The sequence below is a fragment of the Taudactylus pleione genome, unplaced genomic scaffold (genome assembly GCF_031769625.1).
Source record: "Taudactylus pleione unplaced genomic scaffold, aTauple2 ptg000041l, whole genome shotgun sequence".
NCBI classification, from domain to species: domain Eukaryota; kingdom Metazoa; phylum Chordata; class Amphibia; order Anura; family Myobatrachidae; genus Taudactylus; species Taudactylus pleione.
This window is the reverse complement of record NW_028284443.1, coordinates 24,125,697-24,148,317: the sequence shown is the minus strand read 5'-3', so window position 1 is coordinate 24,148,317 and position 22,621 is coordinate 24,125,697. Positions and strand designations below refer to the sequence as shown.

Sequence of the window (22,621 nt, the reverse complement as noted above, 5' to 3'; positions counted from 1 at the left end):
TGGGGTCCTTTTTCAGGATCAGTGGAATGAAGTTATAGGTGAGGACAATGTGAAAAATGAAGGCTGCAGATGTACTTCAAGGTCCATTCTTCGACCCAGGCAACACCGGGTATCCCAGCTAGTATAAATGGCATGAACAAAAATGATGGGACCCTTAAATTAATATTTTGTTGCACAACCTTTAGAAGCAATCACTGCTATCAAGCGATTTCTGTAGCTCTCAATAGCCCACTCTTTCTGAACAAACTGCTCCAGTGAGATTACTAGGTTTGATGGGTGGTTTATCCATACTGCATGTTTCATCTCTTTCCATCAATTGTTCGATAGGATTCAGATCAGGGCTTGTAGAAGGTCACTTGAGAATAGTCCAATTTTTGTTCTGATCCATTCTTAGATGCCTCTAGTTGTGTGTTTTGGGTCTACATCCTGTTGGGGGACCCATGACCTGAGACTGAGACAGAGCTTTCTGACACTGGGCAGTATGTTTCGCTCCAGAATTTTTGTAAGTCTTGAGATCATTGTTGCTCAAAAAGCGTCGGATGGTGAGATCAGACACTGACTTAATTTCTCCTTGGAGGTCAGCTTGTATAACTTTGGAAGTTTTCCTTGGTTCTTTTTCTACCATTCTCACTATACCTCTGTTTAATCTGGCGTCAATTCTCTTGTGGCTGCTTCTAGGGAGGTTAGCTACAGTACTATGGACTTTAAACTTCTTAATAATATTTGCAAATGTAGTCACAGGAGCATTAAACTGCTTGGAGATGGTTTTATAGCCTTTAGCTTTCACATGCTTGTCTATCATTTTCTTTCTGATCTCCTCAGACAGCTCTCTTCTTTGCTTTCTCTGGTCCATGTTCAGGGTGGTGCACACACAATTATACCAAACAGCAGTGTGACTACTTTTCTCCATTTAAATAGACTGAGTGACTGATGAGTAGATTGGAGATGTGTGATGCTAATTCAAGAAAGCAATTAGTTAGAAAAAGCACTACAATTGTTAACAATTATAAGAGCAAAAAGGGAAAAAAAAGCATCGATCGAATTATTTATTATCTTTTTTTAAGGGGTACCAACAAATCTGTCCCGGCCATTTTATAATATCTTTAGACAATAATTTCTCTCTTTTTTTTTTTTTCATAGTTTCTTTGCTTTACTCTATGACTTACCAAAGGCATGCAGGTATACATGAGATAATAGGTTTGATTGCATCACTTTTCAGGAGCATTGAATCATTATTTCAATGAGCTAAGGGTACCAACAAATTTGTCTGCTACTGTATGTTATTTGTGGCTGAATATATAAATATTACTGTGTACAGTGGTACATAACATAATGTATTGCATTGTATCTATGTGATACATTGTGAAGTACAGCTGTAATTTATCAACACCTACCCCTCACATGAATTGTTCTAAAAAGTGAGGTCTTCACTTCATGTGTTATGGACCGGTGAATGACTTCCATTTTGCATTACATACAGAGCACATGCATAGATCTGTAGACCAGAGCAGACACACATGTGTAGCAGTACCTTTAGAGTCACCTGTTTTTTAGGGGGAAATGTATCAAACCTGCTAAGGAGTGGACAAGTACATTTTATGGGTTGGGTATGAAATCCCAGCAGTCGGGATGCCTGCTGTCAAAATGCCGACAGCTGCATCCCGATGCTGGGAATCCTGAGTATGTTAACCCTCCCCCCTTCTCTTTCTAACCTTAACCCTCCTTGCACCCTAATCCTAACCCTCCCCACCCTACACTCTATCCCAACCTGTTAGTGCCACCAAAACCTAACCTTCCCCACTTGGTGCCTAACCCTAAGCCCCGCCCCCCACCCGTGGCGCCTAAACCCCCAAGCCTAATCCTCCCTTCCCGCAGCTAACAGCTAAGTTAAATCCTGGGTCGGGATTCCGATACCGGGATGATGGCTTTTAACTACATCCCCATTTTATAATATGATAGGTAGAAGTTGATTGGTTGCTATGGGCAACATCTCCACTTCTTATAGAAGATTTGATATATCACCCCTTAGATCTCTATATATTGACCCCTGAGCACCTACTCCTCTACTCTGGACTAGAGAGCACCCTCCCCGGTTGCTCCAAGTTTGGCTATTAAGGTGACTCCACACCCTTTTTCCACCTAACCTGCTATAAACACAGATCAGTCTTGCAGCTATCCCAGCCCATCTAGATGCAGTCTCTATTGCCGCTACCTTCCAAGTCTATTACTTAGATATTGCACACTACATGGCTGCTGTACAGTGCAAGGGTGGAGCAAGACTGATATGGGAGAAAGCAGGAAGAATATGCTGTGCTGTGCTCTTCTCCTCCAATGAGCCTTGTGTCCTTGTCATAATGCCATTGTGAAGTAAGATAGGCAGATAATATATTGATGTTCAAAATTGAAAATTAAATTGAATAACGATAAAAGTATGCAGTAATTGTTGGGGGGGGGGGTGAATATATAAGTCTTTAGTGGCTGGAAAAATATGCTGTTATTTAGTGTATTACACTGTTATATACATTATATGGATAATCTAAAAGTCATGTAATTATAATTTCAGTCCTAATACTGAGACCAGCAGTATTTTAATTCAGTGGGTGGTATTGTCTCTGCATGACTCAAGGAAACGCATGGCAAACATTTTAGTAGACATCCTGCTGCTAAATTTAACTATGCGTAGGTCTTCTATAGTGTCAGCAGCAGCAAAACATTTAGCACATGTTGTATTTACATATCATGCCTAGCCCTGGATCCTGAGTTTAACAACCGTGTCTTACTCAAACATATTCTATTTCTACATTAAATTGCAGCCAGCTGCTTCCAGTGTCAAGATAGTGGAAGCTGTCTAGCCAAATTTGGTTACCTATAGCAACAGACAGCTCATTTTTTGAGCAGTCATCAGAAATATCTTTCCGTTTTGAATTAAATTAAAAAAATAATATGCAAATCTTAGTTTGCTGTGCATTTACTTGGCATGTAATTGTGGTGCATCTGTTAAATTTAAGTATAAAAATGTTACACAGTAGCAACAACTGTTGCTACTGGTGTGTAACAGTGCAGTGCATATATACGTTTTGTCAATTATTTAAAGGTGACAACAATAATGTGTAGGGAACAAAAAATAATATAACAATTAGGTCAGCGGAGCACCAACATCCCAGCAAGCCTTTTCCTGCTCCCCCAAGCTATGTACTCAACTCTTTGTTATAAAGCAGTAAATAAGACTTACCATATGGTCTGATATGCACAGTGCAGGGAGGTGACACTGCACAGCCAGTTGGAGGAGGAGAGCGTGCACTGTATTGTGCACAATACGCTCTTCCTCAGTCCTCCTCAGCTACAGCTGTGCAGGTATTATTAGTCATGTGGGGAAAGCGTGAGGAATGGCTCCAGGACATGCTGGGATGTCCAAGCACATTAGGCACAGTGAGCACTGAGGGACCCTTATTACCATAATCTGTGCTGGTTTTAATTTTTTTTTAATAAATAGAGGTGGGCTGGGGCCCATGTCATGTGCAGAAACTGATTTGTTTCAGAGAGCATGTTGGGTTCTGAAAACATGTGAGGATATTTTTTAGCATGTGGGGTTATTTTGGAGCAAGTGAGAGTCATTTAGGGGCATTTTGGTTGAGTGTTGAGGGGGGTGCTAAGCATTTAGCGCTACTTTTTCATTCTTAAAATGGAGCAACCCTTTTGAAGGTTGGAAGCCCAAGCATGCAACTAGATTTATTGTTTTAGCATGCAGGGTAAATGCTGGCTGCTTTTGTATGTAGTCCACAAATGCCGGCCAGCTTTATTTTTATGATGCAATTTAGATTTGAGCCAGGACACCCCCCTCTCAAATCTAAATACTTTGCACATTTTAAATCTGCCCCACCTGCAGTGCTACATGGTTTTGGTAAGATACAAGGTTACTGCTTTTTTTTTTTTTTTTTTTCTTCCAAGTCAGAATCTGTCCCTCTGTGTCCATCCAATGCAGCTGACACTTGTTGGTAGGGTGCAAGCGAGAAATATGAAATCGGAATAATAAATAATGTCGAGTACATAAGTGATTAAGTGGTGTAGAGTAAGTGCCATGCTCCTTTTACAGAAACAAGTCATTGATTGCATTGATACAGAAGACTGAAATAGAAAACATAGCTCCCTGTAACTTTTCAGCATGCTGAACAGGTTTAGTGAAGTACAAATACATTAATTTCAGATGTTAAATATGGATTGGTAAATAACAAAACTATCCCTGTATATACATGTGCCTCATTCATTTAAGAAGACAACCTGCTAATGCACATAAATATATATATGCTTATATTTTATATGTGCACGTGTATTTATAAACTCCTCATCAATCTGGCAGACAAGTTTTCTTGATCAAGTCGGATTCTCACATACACACCTTGACTTTTAAATAATGGTTCTTATCATCATCTAAAATCCAGGTTGGTGGGACAATGACATTTGATGGTGAGTTGTTGTGTCCTTTGTTTAAGCACACATTCACAAATATATATTTAATAATGTATTATACAGTCAGTGGCCACATTATTAGGAAAACCTTTCTAGGACCCATCTTTGCACACTGAACAGCTTGAAATTATCAATGTATGGCTTCAATAAGGTTCTGGAAATATTCCAGCGATATTCTAGTCCATGTTGACATGAGAGCCTCATGGAATTGCTGCACATTTGTCTGTTGCATGTTCATGCTGCGAATCTCCAGTTCCATTACTTCCCAATGGTGCTTTAGTGTATTGAGATCTGGTGATTGTGGAAGCCTTTGGCATTCACTGAACTCATTGTCTCCTTCATGGAAGCATCTTCAGATTTGTGATATGGCACGTTTTTCTGCTTGAATTTGCCATTAGAAGATTGGTAGACTCTGGCTTTAAAGGGATGCACTTGTTTACCAACAATACTCAGGTATGCGGGGCGTTTGAACAATGCTCAAATGGTATTAAGGGGCCTACTGTGTGCAAAGAAAACATTCTCTGAACTAAAACACCAACAATCGCTAACAGAAAGCAGGATAGATCCGTGGATTCATGTTGTTTATGCAAATTTTTTATATGAACATCTAAACCACTTTACCATGTCTGCATGATCTTAAGCATTGAGTTGCAGCCACATGATCACTTAAAGTTGTGTGTATGTATAAAATACTGGTTTTATTATTTAATACTCTTCAAACTGGTTGCTTTAACTGGAGTTAGGCTTACATAACATTCTGGAACAGTGGGTACATCTGTGGGTATGAAATTATGTAAAGTAATGTTCTTTTATTGCACACAGCACAGCACTGCAATTATTAGAACCATTTAACATGGGATTCAACATGCCAAGGCTCACAAGGCACCCCCTTATGTTTAAAGAGCTATAGTCACTTCACTCCTCTGCCACATACAAGGTCACTTTGCCATCAGCAGTCTTGCATTCACAACTCGCAGTTCCTTCCAGTGATCCTAGGACATTTCAACAGGATCCACAACCCCTTGTTAACACTGTCCCAATAAAAGACCCCAAGTAACACCTGATATAACATGTAATCTCCTCTCTCAGCAGCACTCCACGTTTTAGCTAATCACTTCCGTATAATATCATGTTTTCCTTCATATGTTGTTCAACCCTCTTCTTACTTGCCTCTTCCTCTCCTCTCAGCTTTTCCTTCCATTACTTTCCCTGTTTGTATTCCAGCACACTCATCACTGTCTAACCTTAACTAACTGTATTTACCCTCTCATGCACATATCTACCTCTCTCATCCTTTTCTCAACCCCCACCTTCTATTCATTGCTGATGCTATTTCCTCCAACCCCAGACACCACACAAGCCTTACTATCTGTATATGACCTCCCTTCCCTCACAAAATTTTCCACCACCCATGTACCTTCAACTCTTCCAACCTCATTTTCTTTTCTGCATTTCCCATTATCTGCTCTGGTACACTAAATCTGTCTGCAAGAAACTAATTAATTAGAAATGAATGGCCTATTTCTCTCCTCCTCCTTCAGTCTTTCTATTATTGTCGCTCTCCTTGACTCTGCCTCCTTTCAGCCCTCTCCTATAGTCAGTAGTCATTATGTAGACAGTGGCTATGTGGAAACTGCAATGCTGGCGCTGGGATCCAGACATGGCTGTAATGCTACTTAAAGCATTTTAACAGTGCGGGCATTATAACTTTCAACGTGCTTGTGAAATGGCATTTGAAAGTTCTAATGCCAGCATGGTAAAAATGCTTTAAGTACCTTATCTGGATCCTGGCGCAGGCATTGTGATGTTGAGACCCACCTATGTTTATCTTTCACCTATACTCAGATAATGTGGTGGAGTAGGCCTCCTACTCTCTCCTGGTTGCACTTTCTATATCATCCTACCTGAGCCCTATCTTCTCCTTGGGTGTGGTACAAAAGATCGACAATGTAAAGGTCGACAGTCAATGGATCGACATCATATGGTTGACATGCAATAGGTAGTCAGGGACAACAGGTTGACTGACAAAAGGTTGACAGGGACAAATGGTAAACCGAAAACTGGTTGACACATAGGTTTAAAAAAAATAACCCTATCCCTAATCCTCCCATAAGTGCTTAAACCTAACCTTAGCCTAACCCTCCCCCTAGTGCTTAACCCTAACCATCCCTTCCGGTTGTCAAACCTTAACCCTCCCCCAAGTGCCTAACCCTAAGTTTAAAAATGGTGAAAAACCATGAAAAAAGTCAGCCATATGTGTGTTGACCATTTAAACCTGGCAATCTTTTAACCATGTCAACCTTCTGCAAAGTCAACCTTTTGTCAGTCGATCTTTTGTACCATGTCAACCTATTACATGTTGACCATCTCATTGACTGTCGACCTTTAGATTGTGGATCTTCTATCCATATATCCTTCTTTGACATCCATGTCATACGTCTCTTATATCCTCTTGCCCGATCTACCATAAGAAATCCACTTTCTTCTCCACTCACGTACCCAACCTCTGTGTTTTCAGACCCATTATTTCTTTCCCCTTAACCTGTCTCCTACAGATGTGTCCACATACATCTAGCCTCCTTGCGCGTTAAACAGTCCTTCTAGTCACGCAATGCCGCGGCGTGATTCGGTAGTGCCGAGCATCTTTCATGCAACTTTTTTCCCCTCCAAATGCTTCTAATTCGCACAGCGATGAGAAGAGGATGCACAAGCAGCTTCTGCTGATTAAAATGATATGCGGCGTGTCTATGTTCTGTGGGTGTATCTGCATGTGAAATGCTACATTACAGTGTCAACAGCTGTGACACTGTAACGTTGCGGATGTGACACTGTAACGTAGCATTTCGTCTGCAGATAGACCCGCAACTGCACACAGAATTAATCAGCAGAAGCTGCTTGTGTGTACCATTCGCATCGCTGTACAAATAAGGCGCATTTGAAGGAAAAAAATTGCACGATAGATGTATGTGAATGCATCTGTAGATCTTACTTCATTCCAACCCGTTTATAGCCCCATCCCTGTTACTTCCCATCAACTATCTCATCTGTTAACCTGTCTTTCTCTACTGGCACACTTCCTGTGTCGGACTTCCTTCCTTCTGTTATCAAGAAATCATCTCTCTATATTACATTGGACTTGAATCCTGTACCACAATTCTCCATCTCTCCTTATTTCTCTCCTACCCTATTGTTTCCAAGCTACTTCAGTGGCTGGTATACAACCACCTGATTTACTTTGCCCCTACTGACACTTTTTGACCCTTTGCAATCAAGCTCACTCCTTGCACATTCGGCCGTACGGATGTACTCAAGGAAAGGAGTTTGTATGCCATTTGCATAAACTCTCAGACAGGCGACCACCAATACACGCTGCTGCGTGCAACTCAGAATCAGCCCCCTAGTGTCATCACTGCTGATGCCTCCTCTAATCTATTTACTCAAGGCTCTGTTCTTAACCTTCTGCATTTTCTCTCTTGAGTGTGTGTGTGTGTGTGTGTGTGTTTGTGTAAGTCCAATGCATGGTGAAGAGAGCAGAAAATAGACGGCACTCTGGGACAGTTGCACTAAACAAGGGGCATTATTGTGCAGGTCAGCAAAAATGTGCTTGTCAGGAAAAAGTATTTTGGTGGGAAAAATAGGTGCTCTGTACAACTTAAATAAAAGAAAAAATGTAAAACAGACACTCACTCAAACTTAGGGCTGTATTCAATTAGCCGTGAGAAGTCCGTTTCTGCGGAAAAGTGTCGCCGGTGATGTCATTTCGCCATGCGAAAAGTTTCCTCCGTGTTCAATTCCAAATTATTTTTCGCCAGTGCGAAAACTCAGTGCATTTGGACCTGCAATAAATTTTCGCCTATGAATAGGTGTCGGGAAAAAAAGTGCAGAATTGGGGTTTTGGGGTGCAAAGCTGCGGGAACCCCCCTGCACCCTTGGGACAGCCCCCCAAAGGTAAACTGCGTTAAAAAAAGATTTAAAAAGTCCTTAGATCACCCCAAAAAAGTACTTTAGTTTTTTTTTGGGGGGGGGGAGTTCAAAGTCGGGGGACATACTTAAAAACTAGCGAAATAGACTCCAGGGGGATCCCCAAGTATGCCCCCGGTTATTTTTGAGTTTGCAGGTGTTTGCTGCAGGTGGAATTTTTACGAATTTTAAAAGTTCACTTTAGCAACTTAAAAGTACGCTGACACCCATTTACATGTACCCCAATTTTGCTGGGACTACTTATTTTGAACAAAAAAACCTTGAAATGCTATTCTTCACCACTGCAGCAAAGACGCGAAATAGAGGCTATTGAGAGCATATAAGTACCCCAAATACCTTCAGCAGGGCTATATTGGGGTATCTACAGTGATCCCCAATGTCAGACCATCTTTTGGGGGGTATCAGGCTCATTTCCCCAAATCTGACAGTACTTTTCGCATATTACAGTTTCGCCAGCTCCCGTTTTCACCGATTTCTAATAGAATACGGTGGAAAGCTGGCACACGCACAATACTTTTCTGCATTGAAGACCAGCAAAGTGGTCGAAAAGTACTGCATGCGAAAAGTACAGGACTTGTCGCCGGGAATTGAATATGGCCCTAAATCAGAAAAAATATGATCCTGGTGCCAGGTCCTAATATAATGTCGAGAGCAAAAAATAGATGGCTCTGTAACATTTGCACTAAGCAAGGTGTGTTTATTGTGCATGTCACCAAAAATGTGCTTGTCAGGAAAAGTTAGCTTGGTGAAGAATAAAAAAAAATATACAATGCAGATATCCCATTTGGAACAAAAGGTGGCACTCACTGTTTATTTGTTGCAAAGCAAAGTTAATAATATTAGCAGGTATAGCTCTCAATACACAGTAACCAGGTACAGCTCTGGCATGTAAGCAGATGGTCAAATCTTTGTCCACATTTCAGGGCTCACATGCCCTTCATCAGGACAGAGTACAAGCTTGCTATTCCAGCAAAGCCAGTATACAATAATATAACATTTCTAAAATTGTGCAATATTGTAAATACATTTTATTTGTAAAAAGCCAAAAATTGCTCGTACATGAAAATATAAAATATAAGGCTTCTCTGAATTCATATGGATTGCATCAAAGGAATGGTTTATAGCTGCAGTATCCAATATAAATAGTAATCAGTATCAGTAAATAGATTGTAGTCTATTAAGGGTGATCTGACACATTTTGGGCCTGATTCAGAGCCGAACGCTCTGACCAGAGCGCTCGCTCTGTATCAGTGCCCTCCTACCTGAAAATGGAACGGCCTCCTGGCCGCTCGCATAGCTGTGGGTGACCACCCACAGCATATGCGAGCGGCCAAAAAGATGGTCGCGATGGTCAAGACCATCGCGACCATCGGGCTTGCGACGAGACCCTGCGGTAGGGTCTCGCTGCCGCAAGCCCAGCAGTGATTTTGGCTCTATCAGAGCCAAAATCACTCCCACTGACACATTACTGATGTCAGTGGGGCCGGCTTCAGACGGTATGCGTTCCCATGGGAACGCCTCCGTCTGGCAGCCACGCCCACCAAAGGGGGCGTGCTGTCCCTCACCATCGACAGCACGCCCCCTTTGGTGCGAGACCCCGAGCGACGTATTCCTCGTCGCTCGCCGGGTCTCGTGCATGCGCACAACATCGACCCGCTTGCGAGCGTCCTTTGCTCGCGAGCGGGTCTGAATGACCTCCTTTGTCCTGTGTCAGACTTCTTCAGGGGGTGAATTGTATTCTATATTTCCATCCAATAGTAGGTTTAATTTGATATTAAAGCTCCACTATCATGCTCACATGCATCCCATTTCTAGATAGTGTGTAAATCTCTTCTGAATCAGGAAAAGCTGCTGTATGCAGGGGCATATTAAGAGAGGAGGGGGCCCGTGTGCATTCCCTGTCCGGGGCCCCCTCCTCTCTCTCCTTGGCGGCCAGCAGCGCACTGACCGCAGCAGTAGACTCCGGGCATTAGTCTGTGGTCACGGGTAAAATGGCGCGGCTGCCATTTTCCCAGGCAATTTCCCTACTGCGCATGCCCAAGACACCGGGAAAATGGCCACGGTGGGCATTTTCCAGGTGTTTTGTGCTGCATTACAGCCGACGCAGGACTTCGGATGGGTAAGTTTTAAAAAATATGGGTGCAGTGTGGGCCCCCCTGGACCCACACTGCACCCATTATAAATACACCCCTGGCTGTATGTAGATACAGTAGGTGGAGGAGCACACTAGTGACCTTTTAACAGTAGGTGGTGGTTCAGCTTTGAAAGACACCTTATTTTTTTTGTTCTGTAGTTACAGTGTTACCTACCTATTATATTCTAAGATAAAAATGTTTTGCTTGCATATATACTATGTTTCTACTGAGCATTATTAGTTTATATACTGTACATTTTGACTTCAGGTTTTACAGACAGTATGTGTTTTGATAACTCCATCTGCTGTCCATCTGTGGTATTACTTTTGATTTTCATTAATGTATTGCATTTTTGCTAAGAGTTCTTTCATTTTAAAATCTTTTTACTTGTTTGTATCTTATTTACTTTTTGAACACAATATTTAGTGCTATGCATTGGCATATTTTGGCTGCAGTTTTTTTTATGTAAATGTTAATATGTAAAAGTCTTACAAAATGCACCCGATCTTAAGCAAATATGATGAAACATATGCACACTTGCTTTTCAATCTGTTTTTTCCCCCAGAGGAAATTAATTTAACATTATATGCACATAACGTGAAAAACCTTTACAATAAACACACGGTTTAAAATATAAGCAACTCTGTCCTTCAAAGCTTGGTTGTATCATAAAGACTGTATCATAAAGCCCCAGAAAGCACTTTTCCTATTGCAATATGGCTAGTCCAATATATGCACTGTGTGGAATATGTATCAAACACCTGTTTTCCTACAGATTGTATGCTTGTGAGCAGGGGCACTCTTACCACTTTATCTATTCATCCCAAGTCTTTTTTTTATTAGTGTTTGTTACAAATTGTAAAAAGGGGAATATGCTGGTGTTATATAAATACATTTAAGTAAAAACATTTTTAAAAATAGCACAATGACAGAGCCACAGCAGGCATGAGCCAAACCAGATGTGATGTATGCAAGAAATGTGTATTGGCAATAGATGGATTAAGTAGCAGGATGAAAACAGTCGTGATATACTCATATAAGCAAAAGATATAGGGGTCCAAGTTATTTTGCAAGTTTGCAGTCGCCAAGTCTCGTTGAGAGTGGGTTGTGAGTTTTTTCCGAAACTCACATCATGTTATAAGGTACCTACTGTATGTAACTCGCACATGACAATATTCGGGTCTGCTGCTGTCGGAAAACTCGCAAATCAAAATTAGAGCTAATAACAAGCGGCATGTTACTTTTGGAACCGATGTACCAGACACTGCAAAGGTACTGGCAAGCAGCGGTTCTAAGTCATCTTGCACCTGCTCATATAAAATCAGGTCTGTGCAGGTCAGCCTAAAAAGCTGCACCACCTCCAGATCCGAGAGGCAGCAATCCAGGCCCTTCATTGTGTGGTAATAGGCCTCAGAAGCTGATATAAATTAAACATGAAACTGGAATCAGTCTATACTTTTGCGGGTTTGTTTCTGCGAGTTCTGTGCGAGTTTACGACTCACAACTTATTACATCCAGAGGGTTGCAAAAAATTAGCATCTTTTACAAACTCAAACTTTATTACATTTATCCCATAGTCTAGGTGGCATAAAGTAGCAGAATCAGGGTCACAAGCAGAGGTCAGTTCAGGCAGCATTGACAATAGCAGGTTGTAGTTGCACGCAGCAGTCAGAATAATAGACACAACAGCAGACACAACAAGACCATGCACATTAGTGTTAAACGCTAAATCGGCAAATCTCCCACTGAAGGTTGATGTTTACAGTAGTTAGCATCAATCCGCATACAGCAGTGGTTCCCAAACTTGTTTGAATCACAGCGCCCTAGAGTATCACCGTTTTTTTCACAGCACACCTAGGCCAAAAGTTTATTTTTGAGAAATTTAGCAAACATTATTACATTAAGTAAATTGTGCTTATCTGTCATCCTTAAGGTGAGTACACACTTGGAGATGTTAGTGAGCGATTGACATCGTAATCGTTCATTCACTCATTAATCGTGCACTATCATGTCGGAAACAACCAACGATGCGCGCTCCCACTGATTGTTCCGACATCTATCATCACCTGAACATGCCGTTCAATCTGCCAATAACGACAGATTGGCCATGTTCAGGGATGAGGGAGGGTGCCTACACTGAACGACATATCAGTCAGTGAGGGCACATTATCCCACTGCACAGGAAGATGAACGATTGTACGATTACAATGTTGTAATCGTACAGTCGTTCCTCTATCGTCTAGTGTGTATGTACTATTAGGCTCAGTTATGTGGTGGTGGACAAGGTTGTGCTTTTGTTTGTGCACATATTTTATGATTGGCAGCCACCTGCACTGGTTTTGCCTATCACATTGACCATAAATAATTTGATTTGGTCCTGGACCACCAACCAGTGCCACCCCTGCAAGTGCCCCACAGCACCTCAGGCTGCTATAGCTCCCAGTTTGGTTACCACTGGCATTCAGTATGAGACAGCCTCCAGACATTGTACAAAGGTGACTGCAAGCATTCAGGATGTGCAGCTACACAGAAACAGAACTGCTAGTGAAAATGAGCTGTGGGTCCCAGTTGTCATCCTTAACGGACTGTCCGTGTGCCTGCAGCCAGTCGACATGTGGCAGGTGTGTGGTACTAAAAACTTTTTAGGATATTGGGTTAGCTGACTGATGACTTCAGTTTGGCACCAGAATTGTATTGCTCAACTCATTTAAATTCACTATATGCACCATAATGATCCAGAGTATCAGGTTTCCTGACTGTGCTCCATCATTATTATTATTACTATTCTGATTGAACCTCCCTGTACTGACCCAGCTTATCTCTTTCGGAAACTTGTTACCATGTCCTTTTGCATGCCTGATCAGCCTGCTGCCTGACTATTCCTTACCACTCCAGCACTCCCTGTAGGGGGTCAGTTAGACAGCAAAGTCCATCCCGCCTTGTAGCGGTTCTTGGTTAATACCGGAAGATCTATTAGACTCCGTTTCTTGACTCTGCCAGTGCTAACTTTTATTCTAATTGCATCCAATATTCCATAAGTGCGACAGTATGTGTAACACACAACAATTTTGTAATCGGGTAGTTAATGGATGTGAGACAATCACATGACGTGTTCTGGAGCTCACACACTGTCCTCTTCAGGCCAGAACACACTGTTCTCAGTCTGTAAAGTTTCTTTCATTAGGTTTGTAATGCACATATTATTATGCATGATTATACTATGCATGATGGGACCTGCTGAATAAACTTCACTATGCTGTTTAAGTCTGGTGAGTGCACCCCTTTGTTTTGAAACTTTGCATTTGGACCCGTTTTGGATCTGTTTGGGTGGCTATCCCAGCATTTGTTTTTACTTTCTTGGAGAATGTGGACTTGACATATTCTATATATACGAATTATATATAATAAAATATTCATCATGTGTCCATCTTTGTGTATGTATTAGTCACGTGTTACTAAGCTCTGGGATGCACCCATCCAGCAACTCATACGTGGCTACTTAGATATAGTGCACAAAGAGGGGAATAGATAGAAGAAGAATGGTTTACATGCCTAAGAAGCTGGCATACATAATTGGGTGATGCCATTTTGATAACAGTAAAACAAAGGTGTACCACTTTTGACAAACTGTTTCTTCATTATATTTTTAGCAATATATAATTTGTTTTTCTTTTGTTAAACAGAAAAATATTTTGGAACAGCAGCAGCATGAGAGATCAGACACACGTTTTCAGAGGCTGTGCATGTTTTGCAGTGAGGAATTTAAAGGAAACAGGTTTGATTTCATTTCTTTCTTCCCTTCCCCCACTCCCATTATTATAATAATAATATGCTCTTTCACTCTGACCCAAGTGTAATCACTTTTTCAACTTCAAAATGTTTGAAACAAATCTTCAATTATGTTCCATTGTTTTTTTTTCTATAAATATTCATGTCCTACTGCACACAGCCTAATTGTTAGCAAATTTACATTCATCAATACAGTGGGACCTCTTGCTAGGCCAGGGTGAAATGAAATATCATCACCTGACTCTAATAAAGAACCTTTAAAGCACAAATTGTCATGAAAATTGTTTTAATGCTAATATAATGCATCTAAATGGGTCTGACTTCCGATGTGATTGTACTGAGTTGTGTTTTTACTTGTGTTTGGGTGCCATCTCCCACTATAACACTACCATCACCTCTGACTATAATTCTGAATACCCGACTGTTTCTCTCGGCATACGTCGTTCTGCATCACAAATGTGGCATCCTGAGCTCATACAATGCTGAGTGGTACTGTAGGGAATTGCATTCTCACACTGGTTCCCTCTAATTAAAATTCATACTCTATTCCAACAATCCCAATCCCCCATTCCTCACTGCCTCTTTGCCATCTGTAACTCCCTCTTTTCTATCACACTCCTACCTTGCTCTATTTCCTCTTTAAGTTTGACTTCGCCAAACACTTCACATCGAAGATTGACACCATTCTCCCCAACACTGTGGATGAAGTCTATGTCCTTCTCTAGTCAATTTTTCCCTTTCACTTAGTCCCTGAATCCCATTTCCTCCCATCTTCACACATTGGTACCTACTCTTTCAAGCATGCTGTTGTCTCACACATCCTTTATAAACCATTATTTGACGCCTATTCTCTCTCACTACTGTGCTATATCTCTCCTGTCCTATGTCTACAAACTTCTAGAGAGGATTTTATATGTCTGAATAACTACATTTCTTTCTATTCCCATTCCCTTCTTCACCCACTTCAATCTATTTTCCTTTCCTTTACAGAAACTGTCTTCACCAAGGTCACCTTCTCCCCATAAAAGACAATGGTTACAACTCACTTCTCATCCTCTTAAATCTGTCTGCTACATCTAACACAATTAATCACCTGCTTCACCGTCAATTCCTTCTATCTCTGAGTCTGTGCTCTCATGGTTTACTACTTATCTCACTAACCATTCTTTTTCTGTCTCTACTAGGGAAGCCAATCCTGGGATCCCGGATGTTTTTTTGAGTCCCAAAAATACCTGGGATTATAATCTTTAAATCCTGGGTGTTACTGGATTCAAAATCGGTTGGTTTACTGATTGCCAACGCTCGGGATCCCGGCGGTCAGAATCCCGACGCTGGCATCCCGACAGGGTTAGGATACTGACACCTATCGGTAAGTATCCTAACCCTCCCTCCCCGCCCACTAAACCTAACCTCCCCCCTACTGCCTAACCCTAATCCTCCGCCTAAACCCCACTATTTACCATGGGGAGGTCATCCCCGGGATTCTGACTGAAGAAAGCAGGGGGTGGAAGAAAGGATATTTTTGTACAGTTCTATTCCAGGAAACCCGGGATTGAGATTTTTTTCAATTTCGGGTCCTGGGATTACAAAAATGGGGCAGGATTGGCATCACTGGTCTCTACCTCTGATTTAACATCCCCCTTCCAGTACTGGTTGGTGTCCCTCAAGAGTATATCTTTGGCCCATTTTAGATCTATTTTTCCACCCTGATTACCTCCTCTCACGCCCAGCTTCAATTTCTCCCATGGTTACTCTTACCAAGTACAACCTTGATCAGCGGCAGTTCAAGAGAGGAGGGGACCCATCTGCAGTCTCCATCGGCCCTCCTCTCTCACCAGCACATGCACAATGCCAGAGTCTACAGCATATGTAAAATGCTGGCACTATTTTCTCTGTGATTTCTCAACCATGCATGCGTCGATCTCCAGGAAAACAGCGGAGAGGTAAGTATCATTTATGGGTGTAGGTCTACCTGGACCCAGGCACCTGTGTGCAACACACTCTCTGCACACATTATGGATACGCCCATGGGTATCCGGACTATAGATCTAAATGAAAAAAGTCAACACTGTCTAGATCAGGGGTCAGGGAACTTTTTTTTACCTTTTACCCCAAAATATATTTAGATACTCTGACGTTACCCCCTTGATTTGAAAGGAAGGAAATCATATAGTAGTGCCCCCATATAATGCCCCTGTAGTAGTGCCCCTGTAGTATTGCCCCCATATAGTGCCCCTGTAGTATTGCCCCCATATAATGCCACTGTAGAAGTGCCCCCATATAATGCCCCTGTAGTAGTGCCCCCATATAATGCCCCTGTAGTAGTGCCCCCATATAATGCCCCTTTAGTGCCGCTTGTACAAGAAAAAAACACTTACCTTAATCCCCGCTCCTGCATCTGCCGCCGTCCTGTCCGCCCAGCTGCTCCTCGGAACTATGGGAGAGACGTCATGACGTCTCTCCCATAGTGCACATGGAGAGAGGCGGAAGCTGGAGTTCAGAAGAGAACTCCAGCCTCCGGCTAACGCGGTGCTGCAGGGAAGGAGCCGGGCGCCCGCTGGTAGTAACATCTCAGCAGGCGTCCGGCTTAGAGCCTCCCCGCGGCACAGCCGGGCATGCATATGAGTCATTCTATATTATACCCCTGTTCCCTGACCACTGGTCTAGATAGACACCAGATGTTATACAGACAATGGGTCGACAGGGACAAAAGGTCAACACACAAATGGTCAAGACATTATTTATTGATTTTTTTCTAACCCTAATCTTCACCCTAACTCTCCCCTTGGTGCCTAACACTAACCCTCCCTACTGGTGCCTAACCCTTACAGTCGGGGTAGGTGCCTGACCCTAGCTGTCTCTTCTAGTGCCTAACCCTAACCCTCTGGTAAGTGCCTAACCCTCCCTCCAGGGTCATTCCTGTAGATATTTGTATTTCCATCAACAATTTTAAGGCAGTCTAAACATATTATAACATATTATATTCATATACATACATATATTGTAGGTTTTATTTTTCCTTTAGCAGCAAGGTAATGGAATTGTTCTATTTCTTGCAGATCCATTCTGTTTAACCACATGAATAAGGAGCACTCGTTTAATGTTGGGCTGCCAGATAACCTTGTATATTGCATTGAGTTTCTGGATGCATTGGAGAAGAAAATGGACAAGTACATATTATTGTTTTTTTGTGCATGTAGTACAGTATATACCACATATCGCCTGCATTCATTTACATGTATCCTCATACACTATTACTGCACTCAAGCCAAATAGCCCCTCTCAGTGCGCCAGGTCCCATGTGATTCTTTTTCGCCCGAAAACTGATTCATTTGATACGTGGCACTTGTATATCTGTGTGCGATGAAGTCTGAATCTGCATATGAAGTGCTACGTGCCTTGGCCGCATTATGACTAAGATGCATTTTCGGCCAAAAAAGATGCTCGGCGCTAGCAAAGTCTCATGGAACCTCACTTTCACCAGGCGTCTTGTACCACGTGGCGTATTGAGGCTAGGCATATGAGGATACATCTGTATGATTGCTTTGCAGTGATTAAAGTAATGCAGTAATGAACCATGTTTAGAGGATATCTATATATATATATATGTGTGTGTGTCTGTATATATGTATGTGTGTATATGTATATATTATATAATATATATAAAAATTATGAGCGCCATTGGGGGGGGGGTGGAGAGGTGAGGATCTCCATTGGCTGACAGATCTCTTTGACTCATCTGTGTTGAATCTCAGAAAAGATCTATAGTATCTCCATAATTTTTTTTTTTTTTTATTAAATACAAATATTCTGATACTGTATAGATCCAAAAGATTGATATGGGGCCTCCGATTGGCGATCTCTATCCAGACCTTTGATAGAATAGGTGTCCCTCCCAAATCCTGCCCACTTGCTAGTGAAATGGGCAAAAATGGGAGCATAATGCAGCGATTTGCGGGTATATGGTGAGGGAACATTTTAGCCCTGCCCCATATTCATAGACCTGCGATTTGTGGCATTGTACCATGAGGGGCACGGGCCTAATGACAAGAAGCACTGGGCCCGCCCCATCACTCGCCAGCTGCAACTCACCCCTGGGCTTCTCCCAGATGGGAGAATTTAAGTGTCAGCAAGAATGCAGCAGTAGCAGTTTAACAGTAGCAGTGCATCATCTGCGTCACCTTCAATTTCATTGGTCTCCATGAGACATAACAGGTTTTCAGGATTTATTTACCCATGATAACACTCTCCGTGATCATGGAATGAAATCCAGCAATTGTGTTAATTTTTCACAATTAAGATGTCTAATCTACTACAATGAGATTCATTTGAAAAGTTAACAGCGAAATCCTGCCAAAAGATAATTCTGGTTTATTTACTTGTTTGTTTTCATGTTTTGTATTTCCTAAGCCTACAGTGTTTATACTGTGAGAAAACCTTTAGAGACAAAAATACTCTAAAGGATCATATGAGGAAAAAGCAACATCGCAGAATCAATGCCCAAAACCATGAATATGACCAATTCTACATAATAAATTATCTGGTAAGAAGCCACCTAGCAACCTCAAATATTCATTGCTACAGCTGTTTCTGCTGTGGCACTTTCAAAAGAGCTTATCTGCGTATGTTAGGTGATGTTGCATTAGAATTTTAGTGCAGGTGTGCTTGTTAATTTTCTTTTTATATTGATGTGTTGATTTTTAGCAGCAATGCTAACATATGGTAACTCAGTAAGAGGCGTCTGTAGAAAAAAGACACCTCCTGCCAGCATCTATGATCCAAGTGCTGCGTCCAAAGACGAAGCATCGGATCACCATCACAAACCATTGGTAAGCTTAAGCTTACTCAGGATGGGCAACAAAACTGCTCAGCCTGGGTCAAGAAGTCAATTCCACCCACGCCCCATCCCCCAGTTGGGCGCATCCAGTCAATCGAGCTGCAGCATTGGGAACTGAGAATTTGCCTGAAATGTCCGATTAAAGTGGATGAATTTCACCATTTAATGCTTGGTAAGTGCTGGTACCTTGTTTTTATACTAGGAGATAACTATTCTTTCTGTGCACCCCACCTTTGTTTGGAAGTGGTAGCGGTCACTTGTTTGTGTTTATTTATATATACAAGTGATCGCTAATAGTGCACTTTATCATTCAGGCACCTAGTAATTAGAAAATAAAATTTCACGTAACTTTAAAACACTTGATCAAGAGGTTATCTGATTTAAATGAGCAAATCCAGGAATTCGTCAGTGCCAAAACTGCACACATCCAGTTTCTCCAGATAAACACTAACGGGTAAATTTACTAAAGTGAGAGTTTTTAGAAGTGAGTTTTAGAAGAGATGTTACCCATAGCAACCAATCGGATTCTACTTAACATTTAACTAGCACTTTCTAGAAGATAATGGCTAGAATCTGGTTCCTATGGGCAACATCTCATATAAAACTCACTTCTAAAAACTCTCACTTTTGTAAATTTACCCCTAAGTGGTCGATTCAGTTACATGCGAGAGGGGAGAGTTGCCAGCAGCGGCAGCAGGACTATCTCTCTTCGCGGCCCAATCTCGCCCTGGACTCATGGATATTTGCCTGCAAATACATAAGTCCGTAAGTGTTGTATATAGTTCTCTCCTAATTGAATTGACCCTAAGAGGAAAAACAGCTCACTATGCATTACCATAGTATAAACTAGTTTATTAATAGAAAACAACTAATATATGCTCTCACAGTTTATCTGAAGCAGAATTCTCTAGAGTTTTCTTATTATTATTAAGTTTACGTATATCCCAATTGTGGTCACACAGAATAGACAGAGTTCAAACCTCTAGCCAATTATGTCTAGTTATGTCTGTTAGTCTGCTAGCATTTAAGAAATAGAAAAAATATTTCTTAAATGGTGCTAAACAGGGAACAATTTGTAGCATAGCCATAGCTCATTGATTTCTGTCCCTTATTGGGAATATATAGGAGCTAGTGAGGTATATTATATTATATTATATTATACTGGTAAAGTACAATAGCCAATGTGTTATTACTTAAATATATCCCCATATAAAGATATCTTTTGTCTGGTTTGAGTTTTATAAGTATAGTGACCCAACTATCACAGTGTGTTTATTAACTATCTTCTTAATATTATTGTGTTAACAAAATGATTTAACAGTATATGGAAAACTGTCTATATTATATCTAGTGACAGCAGTACCACAGCTGCAATTGTGACATTGACCCCATATCTCTGTGTACAAAATGAATTTCCACCTTTGGTTATTATGTTACAGGCTGTGTTTGAAAAATGAAAGTAGCTGATTGGCTAGTACTTTCTCTCTCCACTTTATCACTTTCCAGAGCTTAATACATCTGCCCCTATATCCTTTAATTGAAATATATACAAAAGCTAAACCATGAGAGCCAGGGTACTTAAGACAGGGGGGCCTGTCCCCACTCCGGCTCTCTCCTTCGTTTCAGCACCCTCTGACACACATCATCTGGCCCACTCCCACTCACCCGGCCCTTAGAAAATGCACAGGACTGCACAGTGCAGTAGTGTGCTTCGGCTGGAGAGGACCCCCTTAATCCGACCATGATGACAGACACTTTAAACAACAAGGGATTAAGTTGACAGAAGAATATGCAATAGGTGACCACAAGAACTGGGAATGGTGAAAAGGTAAAAAAAACTAACAAAGGGCTTCATAGACAATAATGCTATCCTCCAGGATCCCTCTCTTAACCCAGCTGACCGAACCTTGAGAATCCCATGGCCAGAACCCCTGTGTTAAGGTGCGTACACACTAGACAATATATCATACGATCTGGACAATCTGCTGGATCGTACGATATATCGTTGACATCGTCTAGTGTGTATGCACTATATCGTGTACGATGCGCACTCCCGCACGTCGTAAGACACATCTTTCGTCATCTGTACATGCAGCCCAATCTCGTGATATCGATAACTATTTGCAGCATATAGTTAAATGTGTACGCACGACCAAACGATATGTGCTATGATCCGGCCGAGAGCAAACAAGTTTAGGAGAGCAAACAACAAATTGTTAACGATGAAATTATTTAAACGACGAATGATAAATCGTTTGATCGTTTGTTAAATCGTCCAATGTCTATTCACTATATCGTCTGTCTGGGAGTTCAAGGGAAATAGTTAACGATGTTGCATCGTTCGTACATCGTCTAGTGTGTACCCAGCTTTAGGTAGGTTTGGCAAATAAACTTCTGCACCATGATTAATTGTACACAGCAGTCTCCTCTGTGTGACAGCTGACTGGGTGGCTCTAGCAGTTTGTGGGTTTCCTGGTGGAGATCATTGTTGGTGATGGCCTCCTTTAAATGAGAGCTCCCAGCAGTGGCAGAACTAACGAGTGGCTTGCCCAGGTTCAAAAATATGGTTTGTGCCCCCCATCTCATACAAATTTGGACACAATTTATTACAAATTTAATTTCTCTTTAATTGATTGCACTTATGTGACACCATATAGTGTAATAGATGCAACACAAATTACATATGTAATCTCCTGAGATGACGATATAGGGTTTCTACATACTACAGTCACAAATCCCCATTACCAGGGTCCTGGACTACCACCTTGTCAGAGACTTTTTTTCAGCACTGTGACTCCCAATAAAGATCCACATGTTACATTGTTTCTTTCAACATTTACTGATCTGCAGCAATATACAGTACCTGCTCTTCTTTCGCCCAAGTACTGTTCATACAGGAGTACTTCATGAATGCAGTTTGCCATGCCCAGCAGAGACATGAATTTATTGAGTTTGTGTCACAGAAAGTGAAACTGAGCTCACAGTAGTTTTGCTAAGTGCGGATACAGAGCTGAGCCAACTGGTAGCAGAGAAAGCAGCCAAACTATTTATATTTTATTTCTCTTAACCAGCAGTGTGGTTTTATGGTGGGATTAGCATGATAAGTAATGGAGTGGAGAAAATGTGAATTACCACAATCAAGATTATTTATTTTCCGTTATGAACTAGTGGGCTAGGATATTTTTATTTTAAAGTTGTTCTATATAAATGTTACAGCCAATATTCATTTAAATGTATAAAGCTGCTTTATCTCCTGTTTTATTTGGTAGTAGAACCTTCATTATGCTTTCCAATCACAATTGTTTCTTGGGAGTAGCGCTCCCCATACAGGGGTGAGATGTGTTTCTTATTATTTATAGAAATGTCTCCCTACCTACAGTATGAGTAACATAATAACACCAATATATCAGCT

At 41.4% G+C, this 22,621-nt stretch overlaps 1 protein-coding gene across 1 annotated transcript in view; it reads left to right on the top strand.

The window, feature by feature from the left end:
* ZNF277 (zinc finger protein 277) overlaps nucleotides 1-22,621 on the top strand; it is a 105,709-nt gene that overhangs the window by 74,797 nt on the left and 8,291 nt on the right. The window contains exons 5-7 of the mRNA XM_088457715.1: nucleotides 14,267-14,358; nucleotides 17,432-17,542; nucleotides 18,783-18,915. Coding sequence (XP_088313841.1) covers nucleotides 14,267-14,358; nucleotides 17,432-17,542; nucleotides 18,783-18,915 — 336 coding nt within the window. The remainder of the gene's footprint in view (nucleotides 1-14,266; nucleotides 14,359-17,431; nucleotides 17,543-18,782; nucleotides 18,916-22,621) is intronic.